General features: G+C 41.2%; 1 protein-coding gene across 4 annotated transcripts in view; it reads right to left on the bottom strand.

Annotated features, from left to right (window-relative positions):
- Nucleotides 1-20,466, bottom strand: part of WDR11 (WD repeat domain 11) — a 196,020-nt gene that overhangs the window by 81,597 nt on the left and 93,957 nt on the right. For all 4 annotated transcript variants that reach the window (XM_033941237.1, XM_033941239.1, XM_033941238.1 and 1 more), the window contains exons 13-15: nucleotides 10,499-10,574; nucleotides 5,811-5,919; nucleotides 3,027-3,151 (exon numbers count right to left, since the gene is read on the bottom strand). In XM_033941237.1, the coding sequence (XP_033797128.1) occupies nucleotides 3,027-3,151; nucleotides 5,811-5,919; nucleotides 10,499-10,574 (310 nt within the window). The remainder of the gene's footprint in view (nucleotides 1-3,026; nucleotides 3,152-5,810; nucleotides 5,920-10,498; nucleotides 10,575-20,466) is intronic.

Below are 20,466 nucleotides of genomic sequence, written 5' to 3'. Positions count from 1 at the left end.
TGGTATAATGAAAATCTGTTTTTCTCCCTTTTTTCCTCCTTGAGAGGAGTTATGTAGACAGGCTGTTCCTGCTGTTGAATAAAAACTTTGCAACTTCTCTGGATCGTCAAAAGTGATTGTTTTATTGTCAAAAGTAATCTTCATGATAGCAGGATATATTAAACCATATTTAGCCCCCATCTCTCTCAACTGGGGTCTAAGATCCAGAAAACTTTTTCTCTTGTTTGCCATGTTTCTGGCAAAGTCAGGTACTAAATGTATACGGGCGTCTTGATACTTCAAATTTTTGTTCTGTTTTGCTAATTGAAAGATCTCGATGACCTGTTGATGTCTTAATAACTTAAAAATTAATGGCCGAGGACCCTTTTGCTTTTCTGATCTCCTCGCAGGAATCCTGTGTGCTCTTTCAATTTCTTTTTTTTAAATATTCTTTATTCATTTTATATTTACATCAAGTGTACAGAAAATAATAACAGATTAACTTAATACATCACTTGAAATATCACACATGTTCCCAAAATAAAATTTATCCCCTTCCCACCCACCATACTAATATCAGTTGATACATACAATATAATAAAATCATTCATACTCTTCATATCGAATATTAAAAAGTCAACCTCCCCCCCAAATCTTTCATTTATTTAAAATCAGGGAAAAACGATAACTATTCTTTATAATAATTTATCAATGGCCCCCACACATCCTTAAACTTATTAAAATAACCTTTTTGAACAGCTAACGCTCTTTCTATTTTATACATGTGACACACTGAATTCCACCAAAAACTATAATTCAGTCTTTTCCAATCTTTCCAATTAAACATTATCTTTCGATTTCTAAAGGGAACTTTGACTTTATTGGCAATATTTTAGGTAGTATATTTTCAAGGAAGGAGATCGCATTTCCTTTCTCCGCCCCTTCCGGTAGCCCTAAAAGTCTTAAATTACTCCTCCTCTCTCGGTTTGAGCAGTCCTCCAGCTCACGAGTAAGTACTTCAATTTTCTTCCGATCCGTTTTACTATGAAGAATTTCTGTTTCCACTATAACTATTCTTTCCTCCATACTGTTCGACTTCATTTCTAACATTTCCATTTTTTTTTTTTTATTCAGGGTGGAAACATTTTTTGCAATGCCCGACACAATCTCCTTAATCTCTTTCAGCTCCTTCATAACCTCATTATCGCCATATTTTGATGCCGACTCCAGCTCTGTCTTCGCTCTCTTATTACTTCCAGATGTTGCAAACACTGACCCATTCTTATTTTGCTTCCCCGAAGCCATTACACACCTAATCCTTCGTTTAAAGCACAAAGTTAAAAATTTTTGATGTGACTTATAATACGTTCAAAGTTTACCAATGCGGAGCTCTCTCACTACCCAACCTTCTTCATGCGCGACCAAGCCACGCCCTCCCTATATTTTACACCTTAATAAAAGGACCCCTTAGTCTTAGTAGAAGTATAGGGTTACAACCTCTCCAACCCCACGTCCTCTCCTTTAAGTCCTAGTTCACACCTGCTGTCTAACACCAGCTCTGGCAGGATACACATTCCAAATCTAACATATTATAATCTCAAAACAGAAAATAAAATTATTTTTTCTACCTTTTGTTGTCTGGTCATTATTCAAATCATGTTGGTTCCAGGTTCTAGTTGCTTGCCAGGTCTCCTTCTTTCTTCTTTCTCCATGCTAACCATCCATCTTCCATCTCTGTCCTCCCCTTCCGTTTCTCTTCCCTCCCCCGGAGGTCTGGCATCTTTCCTTTTTTCATCTCCATCCCCACAGCTGCAGCGATGGACCCCACCATCTCTCCATTTCTCAACTACTCTTTCGTCCAGAATCTCTCCCTCCTTCCCCATCACCCCAGGGTCCACCATCTCACCCTTTCTCTTCCAAATTACCCTCATATCCAGTATCTCTATCCTCCTCCACACCATCCCTTGTGTCCAACTTCTCTCCCTTTCTGTTCCTTCCCTCCCTCAAATCCCATTGTCCACCATCTCTCTCCTCCTGTTTTTAGACCCATTATTTCTTCCACTCCCCCCCCACCCTCAGTCTGGCATATGCATATCTCTTTGGACCCCTCATTCCCTCCCTCCATGTATTTCTACATCAGGGCTGCCCCCCCTCCCCCCACAGGCTTGATGTTTCCCCCTTCTTCTTCCCAGTCTTACCTTCAAGATTTGGCCCGCCGTTCCTTCCCGGCTTCCCGGTCTCATCTTCAAAGCAGTCTGCAGGTCAGCTGTAGCGAACCTAGTAGGATGCCTCAGCCTCCGCAGCATGTTCCCTCTGCAGCGATTCTACCCTTCCTCTGACGTAAGGGATCGCGGTAGAGGGAATGTGTTGCGGAGGTTGACGGCAGCCTGCTAAGGTTCACTGCAGCCGACCGGTGATCCTCTGCAGGCTGCTTTGAAGATGAGACCTGGAAGCTGGGATGGAGAGAGGGAAGGAATGGCAGGCCAAATTTAATTACCCTGCGGACCAAATTTGGCCCGCAGGCCTGAGTTTCCCCATCTTTGATATTTAATCACCAGCCGTTCAAGCACCAGAAGGCAGCAGGAGGGAAGTGGCTACAAATGGGATAAACTTTAACTATGCACCGAGGCTACACAAAGATGATCTTAAAAGAAAATTAGCATCAATTCTGAGAAGCAGAGGAGGGAAACATTGGGTAGCCAGGCAAAGAAAATTACTCTTGGTCTCACTCAGACTACATATGTGCAATATGCTGCCATGGTATATTAAAGCCCATTTGAAGTACAGCCAACACCACTTTAGGAAGGGTTCTCTATCTACCAGAAAGCTAGCTCCAGTGATCTACTGAAAGCATCCAAGTCCCTCAGTGCCAAGTGGCTGAGCCCCTCAAGATCAATTAAAATACAGAGTAAACCTTATTCCCTGCTTAAAAGGCCATAGAAGACCGGTCAAATTAGCATGATCGTATATCAAAGAGTCATTGTAGATATTCTGAAAGATAGAGCTTTTGGCTTTTAATACTCTCATGTTCCTAGGCCCTGTAATACCTGATTACTGACGATTCCACAATGCTGAGCTCGGTGTCAGACACTACTGTTTGTCGTGCCATCGCCTCCCGTGCTGCTATCTGCTTCTTAAGAACGCTCCTCAGATTGTGTGATGGTGACCACTCCTGCAGTTACAACAGGCATATTACATTTTTAACATTTTTAAAATCCATGTTGTTCCATTTTTAATATTCTCTTACATTATCGACAAATTAGCTTGAATCTTTGGATGGCTTCCTCACAAACAGGTAGCGAATGTACATCCTGACAGGACAGTTATGTTAAACATCTGGTTTCTGAAGGTCTATCTGGTGGTCTTCAGGGTACCACTAAGGCCAGAGCAGATGGACACTATCACTTCAGGCCTTCAAGATACAGCATAGTAGTTAAAGTTCTCTAGCAGGGGAGGGAGCACAATATCACACAGAGAGGTCAATACGATACCTGCTGCAGTTCCACATCCAGAATACATACAAGGTTAGAAGTTTATGAAGGGGTCCACACACACAGCCTGCACTTCCTCCAAGGAAGACAGAAGTTGTGCTATGGGCCTGAAATGATCCAGAAGTAATAAGTGCGGTCATGAGGACAATTCAGTCACGTGAAGAGAAATAGTCCTGAGAAAAATGAGCGAGAGCTTGACCATTCAACTGGTCAAAGCAAGCAGACTTTATAACCTAGCTTAAGAGACAGAATGACTGCAACATAGAAATGGTAAGAAAAGGTTAATGAGAGAATATGGGCAGGGGTGAAGGGTTGGAAAAAGAATTGAAAACTCTTCAGTGTCTGGAAAGGCAAAGAACAGAGACAGAACAAAGACTTTCTAAACACTCAGTGACCAGATATAAACAGCTGTTCTCCTAATTTTTTCTACTACAACTAGTACTAATTATTTCTATAGCACTACTAGACTTACACAGCGCTGTATAGAGACACGAAGAAGACAGTCCCTGCTCAAAGGAGCTTATAATCTAAACAGGATGCCAGGGGTGGGGTTAATCTGATGGCTAGGCAGTAACAAAAACATTGCTTCCTTAGCATTTCATTTTGGTTTAAGAATCAATGTAGAATTAAACCAAAAATTCAACATTAATGGGGTACTAGTATTGGGTTAGGATTAACTACATAACGTATGACCCCTTTGCTGAATGTGGATATCATAATGGCCTCGGGCTTCTAGATGGTCAAAGGGGGAATGAGCATATCATGGAAGAATAAACATGCAACAAGGAATCGCTTCCCTACATAAGAGGTTGGCTTCTGACCAGAATTTAGACATACTTTGTCTACCATTACATTTCAAGTTTATTTTAGTCTTGATTTACCGTTTTTAAGTGCAAAGCGGTTTACAATTTATACAAAAATTGTGGCTGAGAAATTCACTAGATCAGTCCAGACCTGACATGATACATAAGGGCAAATGGGAAGGATACATTGCATAAAACTGAAAGGGGGAGAGGGCATCTTTAATGCTAGTCCTAATGTCTGCGTGTTATGAATAAGGAGACCTGGGAATAGATCGCAAAAGCCTCTTTGAAAGGAAATGTTTTAAGACTAGATTTAAAGTTGTTTAGGTTCTTTCCACAAAGTGGGTGCGGTTACTGAAAAAATGCTTTTCTGTGTTGTATCAAAACCCAACTGACGGATAGAAGGAACTGCAAGGAGATATTGGGGGGAAGAGCGTGGTGCCCGATGTGATTCGTAGGGGACCAGCAATCTGTCTATGAATGAGGGAATAGGATTCGATTGAACTTTGAAAGTAATCCTATGGGAAATAGGTAACCAGTGAGCTTTTTTAAAAAGGGGGGGACATGATCAAATTTCTTAGTGTTAAAGATGACTAGGGCTTTTCTCCCTGGAAAAGTGGCGACTTAGAGGAGACATGATAGAAACCTTCAAGATCATGAAGGGCATAGAAAAAGTGGACAGGGACAGATTTTTCAAATTATGGGGAACCACAAGTACAAGGGGGCACTCAGAGAAATTGAAAGGGGAAAGGTTTAGAACAAACGCCAGGAAGTTCTTTTTCACCCAGAGGGTGGTGGATACATGGAACGCGCTGCTGGAGGATGTGATAAGCAGAAGTACGCTACAGGGCTTCAAAGAGGGTCTGGTCAGGTACCTGGAGGACAAAGGGATTGAGGGGTACAGATAGGAGTAGAGGTAGGTTATAGGGATAGGATTAGAGGCAGTTACAAAATTAGTCAGGGGCACTGTTCAGGCAATTAGGCCTGATGGGCCGCCGTGGGAGCGGACCGCTGGGCGAGATGGACCTCTGGTCTGCCTCAGCGGAGGCAACGTCTTATGTTCTTATGTCATAAGAACATAAGAAGTTGCCTCTGCTGGGTCAGACCAGGAGTCCATCGCGTCCAGCAGTCCGCTCCCGCGGCGGCCCATCAGATCCATGACCTGTAAGTGATCCTTTGTCTAAAACCCTTTAATCCCCATTTTTCTTCTATCTATACCATTTCCATGGTCCTATCTCTACTGCTGTCTATATCCCTCAATCCTCCAATATCGATATATAAACAATTGTTTGATTTGCTTTCTATGTAAAGTATTCATGAAAACTGAAACCAAAAGAGAAGAAGATTAAAATTACTATTATTTATGACATTTTGAGTTTTCTGACCATTTGCAGTGTGGTCACAAAGGCCATATAAGCTTAGAGTTCTGTAGCGGGAGACTAAAGAGATCATATCTGCTGCCATTATGAAATGCAGACAGAGATTAAGCCATGCACGAGTGGCACTTATCCTCCCAGGGAAAGGAACAATTCCTTACTAGAGCAGTGACAGATGGAAAGTTTTTAGCCATCTCACGAAGCAAAGTGCATGTCCTGACATCCCACAGCTCCAGCGGTTTGTCTTTAAATACCACAGCCAGATACTGCCTGAAACACAAAAGAGACATTAATTATAAGAAACTCAACCCCTGCACTACCTTTTGATACAACCTGAAATATTCGAGAGTATCTGACAGCAACTGCGACCTTGAGCAGTGCCTCAGACTACAGCATGTTGGACACTGCTTCAGACTTACGGAGGGCTGTCTCCTATTAGAATGAGAAATCAGGTAGAGGTTGACCAAAACCACAAATGAACCAGCCTCTGCCCCCCTTCCTCACAATCAATCACTCTCAGTGCTTCCCTCCTTCAATCTGAAGGCCCCCCAAGGGTGTACTTTTAAAACTCATGTTGGTCTAGTCCAGGGATAGGTAATTCCGGTCCTCGAGAGACGGAGCCAGGTCAGGTTTTCAGGATCTCCACAATAAATATGCATGAGATAGATTTGCATCTCAAGGAGGCAGTGCATGCAAATCCATCTCACACATATTCATTGTGGATATCCTGAAAACCTGACCTGGCTCCGGCTCTCAAGGACCAGAATTGCTTACCCCTGGTCTAGTAGGTCTTCAGGGCAACAGTGATCCTCGGTCACTCTTGCCCATACCAGTTCTGTTGCAGCCTTGTGAAAACTGCCACAAGCAGAGAAACATGGCAGATAAAGGCCAAATGGCCCGTCCAGTCTGCCCATCTGCAGCATCCACTATCTCCTCTCCCTAACATAACATAACATAGTAATTCTTGACTGCGTAACCATAAGTTCTATGCGGTTTACAAAAGATTATAAACTAAAAACAATCTGATGATCAAGTATTTTTATAGGAACAAGCTCCGAGCAATAACAATTGAAATTCTCTATTGTGGGAAGCCACTTGGAATGCTAGAGTATGGTCAAGAAATTTATTGCTTTTTCAGCCTTGTACTGATGGAAAAGTAAACAGAGCATGAGATCTTCTACTATATTTATACGATGCTAAAGAGATCCCACGTGACTATCTCAGGCTTTCTTGAATTCAGACACAGTCTCTGTCTCCACCACCTCTACCGGGAGACTATTCTATGCATCTACCACCCTTTCTATAAAAAAGTATTTCCTTAAATTACTCGTGAATCTATCACCTCAGAACTTCATCCTATGCCCTCTCATTACAGAGCTTCCTTTCAAATGAAAGAGACTCGACTCGTGCGCATTTACATCACGTAGGTATTTAAACATCTCTATAGTATCTCCCACCTTTCCTCTAAAGCACATGTGTCAAACACAAGGCCTGCGGGGCGAATTTGGCCCGCCTGGCCTTTTTATGTGGCCTGTGGCAATACTCCCAAACTGCTCCTTTTCATAGCCCAGCATGTCCTCCCTCTCGCGCCGGTCTGACGTCGCCATCACCCCGGAAAGTCTGCTGGCTTTGGCAGTGATTTGGCAGTTTGTCTGTGGCTCTCCCTCCTGCATTCCGTCCGCCGCGATCCACCCAGGCGGAAACAGGAAGTTGCGCATCATTGGAGACAGACGCGACAGGCGAAAAGCAGAAGGGGGAGCCACGAACACCACTGCCAAATCGCTGAGGCTGGCAGACTCCACAGCTTGGCGGCGACATCGGACCAGCACTGGAGGGAAAGACACCGGGCTGTGAGGAGAGAGGGACTGGCACTGGAGGGAAAGGCATGCTGGGCTGTGAAGAAAGCGAGATGAAGGGAGAGAGGTTGGACCTGGGGTAGTGTGGAGAAAGAGGGAAAAAGATACTTGAAGGGAAAACCGTTGGGAAGAGAAAGGGAGAAATGGTGGACCTGGGGGGAGGGAGGAGGCAGGCAGACAGGGGGAGAGATGGGATGGGGGGCAGTTGGGAAGAGAAAGGGAGAGAAGTTGGATCTAGAGATGGAAAATTGATAGGTAGCTGAAAATTTAAAAAGGAGAAGGATGAGAAAGAGAGCGAGATTTGAGTGGACAGAGGCAGAAAAGAAAAAAGGAGAAAAGTTGAAAGGGAAAAATCAATATGGAGTAAGAGAGAAGAGGAGTAAAAAAATGCACAGCAGACACTGGAAAGAGAATTAGAAGATAGACAAAATCAGAAAGAGAAACTGGGACCAAAAGAAAAATGACCTGACAATAAAAGATAGAAAAAATAATTTTATTTTCTATTTTGTGATTACAATATGTCAGATTTGAAATGTGTATCCTGCCAGAGCCAGTGTATCCTGCCACAGCCAGTGTTAGATAGTAAGTGTGAACTAGGACCTAAAAGAGAGGAAAAGTCTTTTTTATTTATTTTGTAGCCGGCGTGGGGGTGGAGAGGTTGCATCCCTATACTTTTATTAAGACTAACCCCCTCCTTTACTGGTGTGCAACGTGGGTTTTAGCGGTGGCGGCGATTGATCCGACGCTCACAGAAGTCTTGTGAGCGTCGGAGCAGCTGCCGGCGCTGGGGCCCATGGTGTGTGTCAGCAAAGGGGGTATCTTAATAAAAAATCCAGTCCGCGACTTAGCCAGTGTTTTAGATTTCGGCCCCTTATGTGATTTGAGTTTGACACCCATGATCTTTAAGTCTGTTCTCATAGGTCATATGATAAAGACCACCGACCATTTTAGTAGCCTTTCTCTGGATCAACTACGCCCTATTTAAATTTTTGTTGAATTGTACACAATATTTTAAATGAGGTCTCACCCGAGTCTTATACAGGGGCATCAATACCTCCTTTTCCCTACTAGCATCCTTTGAGCTTTCACCATCGCCTTTCCAATCTGTTTGGCTGCCTTGAGATCATCACATACTATCACACCCAAGTCCCGCTCTTCTTTGGTACACAACTATACCATTTCCTCGGGCCCAAACTCATAACCTTGCATTTCTTAGCTGCCAAATTTTAGACCGTTCTTCAACCTTCGCTAGGTCCTTCCTCATGTTATTTATACCAACTGAAGATTGCTCCTGCTTTTGCTGCTTCCAATCCCAAGAAGACCACCTTGCAAAACACATGGGGAAAAGGGCAACTGGGAAATCACTCTTGCCCTGAAGACCCACAAGACCACCAGGAGATTTAAAGGTAGGCCCAGGGAGGGTGCAGAGTGGAGACTGATGGGAGTAGAAGAGAGCTCAGTTTCAGCAAACTCGGATTTCAGGTCTGTTTTTGTTCCAAAATTCAGTCTTCTCTCCTTCCCAGCTACTAGTGCGTCTTCTGGCCTAGCCCCATCTTTAAGACTTTAAAGCTCTTGTCTTTCTAAGTGGGGATTCCCCTGGTTCACTCTTGCCACAGATCAACTGGAACTCCAAGGGACATTCAAGGAAATTTTGTGGATAGATGAAAGACACTGGAACCCTAATTGACTGTCAGATTGTTTAATTTTTAATCTGAAGCATTGGCTGCTGAGCTCCACTTTTCCCTTAATAAGTAAACCTATTAAAACAGCAAATTTCATTGTCTTGAGGCAGTGGTGTAGTAAGGGCAGGAAGCGCCTCCCCCCCCCACGCACCTCCACTCTTTCTCACATCCCCCCCGTACCTCTAAATCTTTGCCAGCATGAATGGCTTGGGCATCATGCTCCTCGCGCCAGTGTTGGATTTCCCTCCGACGTCACTTCCTGGCCCCGTGACCTCAAAGCGATTCAGAGGGGAACCAGGCTGGCGCGGGCAACAGGTAGAGGTTGCTCATACTGGCGAAGATAATACAGAGTTAGGTGGTGGGGGGAGGGATGGCACAAGTATGACGGAGAGGTGCCAGCGCCCGGGGAGGTACATCCCCTTATTACATCACTGACTTGAGGTCTCATTTTCTCCCTTAAATGAAGAGTCCTCATATTTACAGTACACACCCTGGAACTTGGGTTTTCATGTGGTAGCAAGTTTAGTCTATGATTTGCACCATTTGATAGCTACAATTTCTCAACTTTGCAGCTCCCCTCTTGCCACTGCCCTTAGATTCCCCAACCCTGAAATGTCCTGCCTGTCTGTCCAGATTAGATTGTAAGCTCGTCTGAGAACATAAGAACTACCATCTCCTGATCAGACCTTTGGTCCATCAAGTCCGGCGATCCACACAAGTGGAGGCCCAGCCAGGTGTATACCTGGCGTAATTTTAGTCACCCATATCCCTCTATGCTCTCGTAAGGAGATGTGCATCTAGCATTCCAGGTGAAGCAGAACTTCCTGATATTTGTCCTGGACTTGTCCCCCCTTTAGCTTCAGTCCATGTCCTCTTGTCCATGTCACATTGGTCCGTGTCGCAGGTACCATCTATTGAATGTTAAATGTACAGCGCTGCATACACCTTTCAGCGATATAGAAATGATAAACCTATCTCTTTGATAAATTTCTCTGTCCGCCTTCCTGCCTTATATCTCTGATATGCCTCCGGATATACTTGACTGCTCTTGACTTGCTAAGGTAACCTGAAAGTCTTTTCTGTAACATCGCTGTCTGTTTACAGTCTCTTCCTCTGTAAACCGCTCTGAACTGTTGTGGTACAAAAATAAATTATTATTATTAAATAGTAGTAGTAGTAATAGTAAATAGCTCTCCCCGAAAGCTCAACACCATTCTCCACAGCTTAACCAAATCCCCAAGGGCAAACAGTTTTGAGAAAGAACACCCCTCCCATGCCCCAGCTGAAGCTCTGGCTTTTACACTCACTTACTTCAAATGAGAAACTTTAATCATCTCAATGGCTGGCTCATCAGTGCCTCGTTCCCCTCGAAAGGCAATGCTCCTGCCTGCAAGAGAAAAGATCACAAGCAACTACCATCCTGTTCTGCATACATAAAAAAAAGAAGAAGTACATACTCCTCTGCTCCGTGTTTGTAAGACATCTTGAGGATCCACAAACAGACTGTCCCTTCAGGGACAAAAGCAAAGATGTTCTCCAAGGACAGCAGGACTATATTCTCCCATGTAGGTGATGTCATCCACAGAACCTGGTACAGACATTGGCAAGTGCACTCTCACTTTAAATCTTTAGGCAGTGCCCATACCGCATGCGTGCCAGGGCTTTCCTGCCCGACACCCTTTGGAAACAGCAACACCTGGCCGATTAGGATCAAAGAGGACAAAGGGCTGGAGGATGGGAATGTGGCTCTGTGAGCACAGAGGATGGTGCCGATAGCAGCAAAATATCAGATCCTAATCCCTGATGCAGCATTAAGGGAAACAATGGCTTGTCACCATCGAAGAACCACTAAGACTATAGCACACTGAACACGTGTTAATGAAGTGGAGTGCAACGAGAACCTATAAACAGGTTAAATAGATCAAGTATTTATTGACTTTTCTCCAAATGGTTTCCATGAGATCATTCAGGTATGCAAGCATTTTTTCCTGTCTGTCCTGGGGGGGATTCATAATCTATCTAATGTACCTGGGGCATTGTACTCCAGGTGTCTATTGTTATGAGGACAGGTTTCTTTATTTTGCGTCAAATTGGATCTTTTCAAAGTTATTTCCATTCATGTTTTGCTAATCTACAGATCAAAGTTTACTGTAACAGTCCATGTGGACCCCTCAAAATGTAATTTAAGACAACCTTGAACATTGCAAAATACTATATCGTCCATCTTCTTTGCTGAGCTTACAAATATGATCCTGTGGCTTCTTTATAATTTAGCATCATCCCCTCAAGTTTAGAATACCTTCAAAGCTCTGAATTATTTGGCAACCTTACTATCCCATGCATCATTCGTTCATTAAGCAAAAATAATTAAGGAGGTGTTGGTAAGAGGAGGGTTTTTTTCAGCTGATGAGGTTGGCTCCCTTTCTAGTCTGCAAGCCAGATTTACTATGGCAGCAGATGAGGATCTGAGGCATTTTCCTCCATCTTCAGCTACTCTTTTCCCCATGAGGGTCGGGACTTGAATGACTGTGGTTTACTTTTTTGAATGTTATCTGTGAGAGGTTGTATTGGTTTGTAAATAATGGGGTTCCCTAAGAGTTTGTGCTGGGAACACTGCTTTTAAACATATTTATCAATGATCTAGAGATGGGAATAACTAGTGAGATCATTAAATTTGCTAATGACACAAATGTGTTCAAAGTTGTTAAATTGCAAGAGGACCTTGGGAGACTGGAAGACTGGGCGTCAAAATGGCAGATGATGTTTAATGTGAGCAAGTGCAAAGTGATGCACGTGGGAAAGAGGAACCCGACCTATAGCTACGTGATGCTGGGTTCTACGTTATAAGTCGCTGGCCAGGAAAAGGATCTAGGTGTCATTGTTGAGGATACGTTGAAACCCTCAGCTCAATGTGTGGCAGTGGCTAAGAACGCAAATAGACTGTTAGGAATGATCAGGAAAGCTTATAATGCCCATGTATTGCCACACCTCGAATACTGTGTGCAGTTCTGGTCGCCATATCTCAAAAAAGATATAGCAGAATTAGAAAAGGTAATGAAGACTAAACATCCGCCATGTGGCTATCACGCAGTCAATCGGTCCTACGCAATCTTCCTGAACTCACTGGCAAAGCAATCCAAATCAAGCCTGAAATATTGTTTCTACCACCTAAGACTACTGCACCCATTAAAACATGTCCCAACCGCAAATAATCTAGCTAAACTAATTCATGCATTTATTACTAGTCATCTAGACTACTGTAACACATTACTCCTAGGGTCAAGTTTAGCCAACCTGTCCCACATTACACCAATTCTATTTGATCTGCACCGACTGCCAATAATTAAATGGATTGAATTCAAGCTACTTTGTCTAGTCTTCAAAGCCTGGCATTGTCAACTTCCTGGCCAGATATCAACCTAATAGAATCTGAGATCATCACATCTTGATGGATTTGAAGTCCCTGGACCAAGATTAATAAAACTACAAACAACTAGAAAGAGAGCTCTCTCATAGGCAGGGCCTAATCTTTGGAACTCCATGCTTCACGGCTTCCTCGAGGAAACATCCTACTTCTCCTTTCAAAAATGACTGAAATCAATTCTATTTCATGAACACTATGGAACTAAGTGATACTCCCCATGATCTGCAAACGAGCGTCTCCCACTAACTGCAATTTCTCCCTCCGACTAGTCATTCCTTACTTTGTTTTTATTTTATTTTTCTATTTCTTTTCTCCTGCCTGATATAGTAATTATATTTATCTTGCTAGATTTACTATTCTCTCTTGTTCTCTACAATGTAACCCCTCGGCTTCACTTTCCCTGGTTCTTGACATCTCTTTGGGGCTTTTTTTCCTTCTCATCTACTTTCTATTTTTATCTTTGAATGATGTTCTTTTTCTCTTAGGAACTTTAATTTAGTTTTGGACAGAGAGTGAAGTCCAAAGTGCCTAATGTATTTAGTTTTGTAAACCGCTCAATACTCATGTACAAGTGGTATATCAAATACAACACAATGGGACAACTTTCCTATGAGGAGAGGCTAAATTAACTAAGGCTCTTCAGCTTTGAGAAGAGACAGCTCAGGAGTGATATGATAGAGATCTATAAAATACTGAGTGGAATGGAAAGAATAGATGTGAATCGCTTGATTCTCAACTTTTGGAACATAAGAACATAAGAAATGCCACTGCTGGGTCAGACTAGTGGTCCATCCTGCCCAGCAGTCCGCTCACGCGGCAGCCCCTAGGTCAAAGACCGGTGCTTTCAATGAGCCCAGCCTCACCAGCGTACTTTCCAGTTGAGCAGGAACTCGTCCAACTTTGTCTTGAATCCCTGGAGGGTGTTTTCCCCTATGATAGCCTCCGGTAGAGCGTTCCAGTTTTCCACCACTCTCTGGGTGAAGAAGAACTTCCTTCCATTTGTACGGAACTATTCCCTTTCAACTTTAGAGAGTGCCCTCTCATTCTCCCTACCTTGGAGAGGATGAACAACCTGTCCTTATCTACTAGGTCTATCCCCTTCAGTACCTTGAATGTTTCAATCATGTCCCCTCTCAATCTTCTCTGTTCGAGGGAGAAGAGAGGGCTCAGATTAATACCATACTGGAGTCATCAATTTCATTGACATATGAGGTAGTTTACTTGAATTGATAGAGAAATTTGGAAAGTTTTCATGATATAAGATCAATTGTAGTAAATCTGAAGTTCTTCCGCTTAATGTCCATTGTACCAAAGGATTATTTGAATCATTCTCATTTGTTTGGAAAGAAGATGGATTAAAATACTTAGGTATTACTATTAAAAACACAATAGAGGACACAGTGAAGGAGAATGAAAAACTTTTATTAAGAAAAATAACAGAGATGTGTGAGCAATGGAATCCTTTACATCTTTCTTGGTGGGGGAGAGTCCAAACTATTAAAATGATGATATTACCTGTGGTTTGTTATCAAATGAGTATGATACCAGTTTTTTTTCAGGGGTCATTTTACAAAAAGTTAAATGGTATTCTTATAAAATTTGTTTGGCTGGGTAAATGGCCTAGAATTGCTTTAGTATCTCTACAAAAGTCAATTGTGGAGGGTGGGGTAAATTTTCCAAATTTTTATAGGTATCATCAAGCCTATATTTTACGTCAGGGTATGTATTGGATCCTCCCAGAGCTCATGGAAAATGTCCCAGATTGGCTGTATTTAGAATGGCGACTCATGTTTCCTTTGCATCTTTCTCATCTTATTAGTAAAAAAATGCCTAGAAAGTATAAAGAAAATAGAATTTTGATAGATACCTGGAAAACTTTGTTAGCAATTTATTACCTAATCCAATTTCTAAATCATTAAATCAATCTATTTGGCTAAACTCCAAGATTAAAATTGGCGGATTTCAAATCATTTGGAAGCATTGGATTATTGCAGGTATACGAACTTTGAATGATGTTATTTCAAATGGTACACTGCTTAGTTTTTCACAGTTGCAACATAAATATGGTTTAAATAAGTCACAAAGTTTTAAATGGTTGCAACTGAAGCAGGCTAGTCAGGAGGGGTTCCCTGGATGGAAAGATCTTGAGAATCAGTATAGTTTGGAATTGCTTTGCTTTCAGGCGGATTTCTTGGGACATTAAGCCGCACAGTGGTATAAATTGTTATATGGCTATTTGAATAAAAAACAAAAAACTGGTCTTAGAGACATTTGGAGCATTGAGATAAAGCACCAAATTTCTGCATCTCAATGGCCACGTTTTGATCTTGGAGAATGAGATATACAGTGTCTGCATCTATGAGACAAACTTGGTTCTTTCTGTTGCATAGAGATTTTTGGACCCCAGTTAGATTACAAAAGTTAGATAGCTCTAAGTCTAATAGATGTTGGCACTGTGATCTGGAAGCAGGGACTCTAGATCATTTGATTTTTTTCTGTTCTTGTATCAATGCCTTTTGGAAATCAATTTGGTCCCAAATTAATTCTCTATTAGAAAACCATGTAGCCCTATCCTATGATACAGTTTTATTTGGTACTTCTATGAGATTGAGAAGCCAAATTTCAGCAAATAATAATAAATTGCTATTAATAATGACAGGAGTTGCCATTCAGCATATTTCTAGAAACTGGAAAGATTATACCAGACTCAATTACATCTTTTGGTGGAACTCACTATGCCATATATATAAAATGGAAAGAATAATTGATTTACAAAAGGGGAATTATAATAATTTTAAGAAGATTTGGGGGCCATAGATAGCATTTTGTAATGATTTGACACCTTCTTACATAACAGAACATAGTTAGAAGGGAGGGAGGGTATTTAGAGTTATAATTTTTCCTAATTTTGTTTATAATATATGTAATATTGAATGAACTTAATACTATTGTTGGAAGGGATGGGAGGGGTGAGGGGTTTTTATTTATATATTTATGCTGATGTTTGTTTAGATTTTCAAGTGATTTGTATGATCTAATTGATATTTTATTGTACACTTGATGTAAGAAATGAAAATGAATAAAGATTTGGAAAAAAGACATACGAGGTAGTCATATGCTGGATGATATTGCATCTTAAACCCCCACTGGATCGATATAAATATCGGCTTTTCCTTATGACGGGATAGCCACGCAAATGGTTACTCGTAATTGGAAAAATTAGTTTTACTTTTTGGTGGGCGAACTTATGATTATGTTACAAGTATGAGAAGATGAATGCTGACATCCTGGGGCATAATAAGTTATTCAGATTAGTTTGGGGTCCATTGAAGTCTTTTATGGCTTCGTTACAGTTGTCTTTTATTTTTTTATTTTCCGTTGTTTTAGTACACACACGTCCAAGGGAGGGAGGGTGTGAGGGGGTATTTCTTTTGTCTGGTTTTATTCCCTGATGAATATGTTGGATGGGAGAGGGTTTTTTATTTTTTCTGTATTATTATTGATTAATTATAAGTGCTTATTATGATTATTAATATATGTATGTATATTGTTTTGCACTTTTGTTAGCTTTGAAAACTTAATAAAGATTTTTTTTAAAAGTGAATAACTTGTTCACTCTTTCCAAAAATAAGAACATATGAACATAAGAATTGCCATACTGGCAAGGGAAGCACCCCAGGTTGAGTCAACAGGTGCTTTGGTCTGCTCGGGAGGACGGGGGTAGGGCGCTGCCAAATTTGTATTGGTACTATGAAGCGGCACAACTTCGCTTTCTACTTGATTGGAGGATAGCGGTATTTAAGCCTGGGGTTCAAATAGAGCAAAGTTATGTTCCTCATTGTGCCCTGCATACTTGGTTGTGGACCTCTTTGTCGGTGTCTGAGCGCTTGCAGGGACAAAAGAATCCATTTTTTTGTCATCTGGTATGGGTTTGGGGATCCCTGTGTCAAAAGGAGAGGGGTGATAGAGGGGTTTCTACTCTTGCTCCACTTGCGGGGGAACCGCGGTTTCTTGCAGGAATGGAAAGGGGGGCTTTTCGGAGATGGGAATCTCAGGGTGTTACTATATTTTGGGATGTACTTATTGGGGGTTTCTTGCCTTCTTTTGATGGGTTAGTGGCTAAAAAGCCAGGGTTGGGGGGTGAATTTTTTGCATATATGCAGTTGAGGCATTTTATGATTTCGGTTGGTTGGGATAAGGGAAATCCTCAGGGATCTGAACATTTGGAAAATTTATGGGTGTTATTGAGTAGAGTGCCGAGACCGATTTCCATTCTATATAAATTTTTGCGAGGTAGGGAGGTGATTTCCCTTCCTTTCCGGCTACATTGGGAACGGGACCTTCATCTTCAATTTTCTGCAGAAGATTGGTCCCGTATTTGTGCTGAGGTGCAGAGAGCATCTCATTGTATTTTAGTCCAAGAAAATGCATATAAAATCTTAACACGCTGGTATTATACACCTGAACGGTTACATCTTATGTACCCACAGGTTCCTGATTCTTGCTGGAGATGTGGTAGGGGTCCTGGCTCTTTTTTGCATATTTGGTGGGAGTGTGGGGTGATTCAGAAATTTTGGGTGCTTGTTACTCGCTCTTTGTCAGTGTGGATCCATGATCCGATACAGCTTTTACCCCAGGTGTGTCTGCTCGGGTTGCATAATGTTAGAGATGCTCCTTGGCAAACAAAATTGGTCCGAATGGGGTTGGCAGCAGCCAAATGTTTGATAGCACAGTATTGGAAGAAGTTAGTTGCTCCACCAGAGGACGAATGGTTGGAAAAATTACGAAAACTTGCCCAGATGGAATGCTTAGCTGCTAAGCACTATGGTTATTATGAACATCAGAAGCGGACTTGGGACAACATATTTCATTGTATTTGATCCTATCTTTTTGTTGAGTGGGAGGGGGGGCTTGGGGGGGAGGGGCAGGGTGGTTGTTTGGGAGTCTCTTTGAAGAACCAACAATGGGACTTCCACATAGTGTGTATTTTGTTGATGCTTTTCTTGTTTTCCTTTTTCTTTTATCATATGATGGGTTGTGGGATTGGAGTGTAATAGTGAAATGTTTACTTTGTATGCTATATTGAGTGGCTGTAGTATTCTACAGTGATGTACTTGTGGTGATTATATTGTTTTGTCTTTATTATAAAATTCTAATAAAAATTGAAAAATTAAAAAAAAGGTTAATGCAGCTTTGTAAAAAGGGGGGAGGGTATCTAGATGCCTGTGTGGTTGGATGTTCCATTGTTTACAAAATATAAATTAAGTTGGTACATAGGTACATTCTTAAGAGGATTGTTCATGTGCTTTTCAAGAGAATAAAGAAAATGCATGCTGAAAAAAAAAAAAAAAAATCTATCAAGCCCAGTATCCTGTTTCCAATAGTGGCCAAATCAGGTCCCAAGTACCTAGAGCTAGATCCTAAGCAGTAAAACAGATTTTAGGACTAGGGAGCACGAGATAAAGCTACTAAGAAATAGATTTAAAACAAAGCAAAGAAAACATTTCTTCACTCGATGTGTAATTAAACTCTGGAATTCATTGTCGGAGAATGTGGTGAAATCAGTTAGCTGAGCAGGGTTTAAAAAGGTTTGGATCATTTCCTAAAAGAGAAACCCACCCACTCGTCCAGAATGACAACCCTATTGCACTAGAAAATCTGTTGGTTGGCCACTTTTGGAAACAGGATCCTGGGCTCGATGTTTGTATCCCTGGAAGGATCTCTGGGAAGTGGCTCCTAAATACTGCTGAGACTAACTGGAACCATAAAACTTAGAGCGCCCTGAGCCTCTAAAGGTTCTGGGTCTGCTCTCAGGCAAAGATTTCAGACGACAATCTGCTAAGCTGGTCATGAGATTGTCCAGTCCTTTCCTGAACATCTGTGCTGTTGCCATGAAGTCAAACAACGTGCGACCCCAGTGACGAACAACGGTTTGGAAGGCTGATGCCGACAGTGTCCACTTGCCTGGACCCAAAGTCTGTCTGCTGAGGAATTCAGCTTGGACATTGTCCTCTCCCACTACATGCGCCGCTGAAAGCGCCTTCAGATGAAGTTTTGTCCAGTGGAACAGTAAGCAGGCTTCCAGGAACAGCTGGGCACTCTTGGTGCCTCCCTGGTGATTAATATAGGCCACCGAAGTAGCATTATCTGTCTCAGTATGGCAATTCTTATGTTCTCACAAGTCCTGTTTTCAGAGAGAGCTTGATGCTTGACACGCTCCATTTGGTGTCGGTATATGTAGTGTCGATACTGAAGTTGGGGTCAAAGCAGGCTATGCGTTGGGTCCCAAATCTCCTGTCATGCTGGATGTTGATGCCATACCAAAAGGTCTTTCACTATGAAGCTGTTGGACTTTAAGTGTCCTCTTTTGCATACATAGATAGGAGGTCACAATGAATGATGGTCAGGATACACCATTTATGAGGTCAGAACCTGAAATGGTTCAATTACATCGAGTACATGTCTAGAAGCTACTCAGCACCCTCTTTGACACAGAGGGAAAAACAGCTGACGTGAAGGCTCAGTTGCCTGGGGAGCTTGAGTGAAAAGTGTGCTGAAAACCGTCAATGCTCCCTGGGGAAAAATGGTCTCAAAGTGGCTGAAAGGCCAAAAAACAGACTTAACTGAACCAAACTGAAGGGAAAGTTAAAATACAGAAAAAAAGAATTAAGAAGGAAATGAAAATAAAAAACGAAACTAAAATTGGGAAGGCATAAAAAATTACTTCTAATTTTTTTTTTAATTAATTATTTATTCATTTTAAAACTTACATCAAGTGCACAGTAAGTATCAAACAATTATAATACAACATCACTTGAAAAATCTTCAATATCATACACCAAGAAAGATTTAACCCCCACCCCCTCCCAGATTCATATATAACTAAAATATACTACCTAAAAATAATATCTTATGACATTCATATATATATTCTTTTTTTTTTTTAATAATTTATTTATAAATTTTTCATTCTTACAATAATACAATAATTTAATTTTACATAAACTTCAATTAATAAATGAAAAATTGTGATTACAAGTAATTCATCTTATCACATAAAATATAACCCTCCCCTTTCTTCATTTCTTAAATCCATATAATATACATTCCCACCCTTCCCCAATCTAATATATCCATTACTAATGTGCTATGAAACCTGATCATTGGAATATCGAGTCAATGGTTCCCAAATTTTCTTAAAATTATGAATATTTCCCTGTTGTAATGCTATTGTTTTTTCCATTTTGTATATGTGACAGACTGAATTCCACCAAAATGTATAGTTTAATTTAGTATAGTCCTTCCAATTTTGAGTTATTTGTTGCATGGCGACCCCTGTCAATAATAATAATAGTTTGTCATTGTTTGCTGAAATCGGACTCTGAGTTCTCATTGCTGTACCAAATAGTATAGTATCATATGAGAGTCCTACATGATTTTCTAGTAATTCATTAATTTGGGGCCAAATTAGTTTCCAAAATGCATTTATACAGGGACAAAAAAAAATTAAGTGATCTAATGTCCCGACTTCTACTCTGCAATGCCAGCATCTATTAGATCTAGTACTATCTATTTTTTGTAAACGTGTAGGGGTCCATAAAGTTCTATGTAACAAAAACAACCAAGTTTGACTCATAGATGCTGACTTTGTAGATCTTAATCTCCAGGACCAAAATCGTGGCCATTGAGATTCAGAAATTGTCTGACCAATCTCAATACTCCAAATATCCCTAAGTCCAGTTTTCTTTTTTTTGTTTAAAAATCCATTTAACAATTTATACCATTTTGCGGCTTGGTGACCCAAAAAATCCGCCTGGAAACATAGAACCTGCAGACTATATTGAGTATTAAGATC

This window comes from Geotrypetes seraphini, chromosome 4 (assembly GCF_902459505.1).
Source record: "Geotrypetes seraphini chromosome 4, aGeoSer1.1, whole genome shotgun sequence".
Classification (NCBI taxonomy): domain Eukaryota; kingdom Metazoa; phylum Chordata; class Amphibia; order Gymnophiona; family Dermophiidae; genus Geotrypetes; species Geotrypetes seraphini.
The sequence above is the reverse complement of the archived record's forward strand: the minus strand, read 5'-3'. Positions and strand labels throughout refer to the sequence as shown.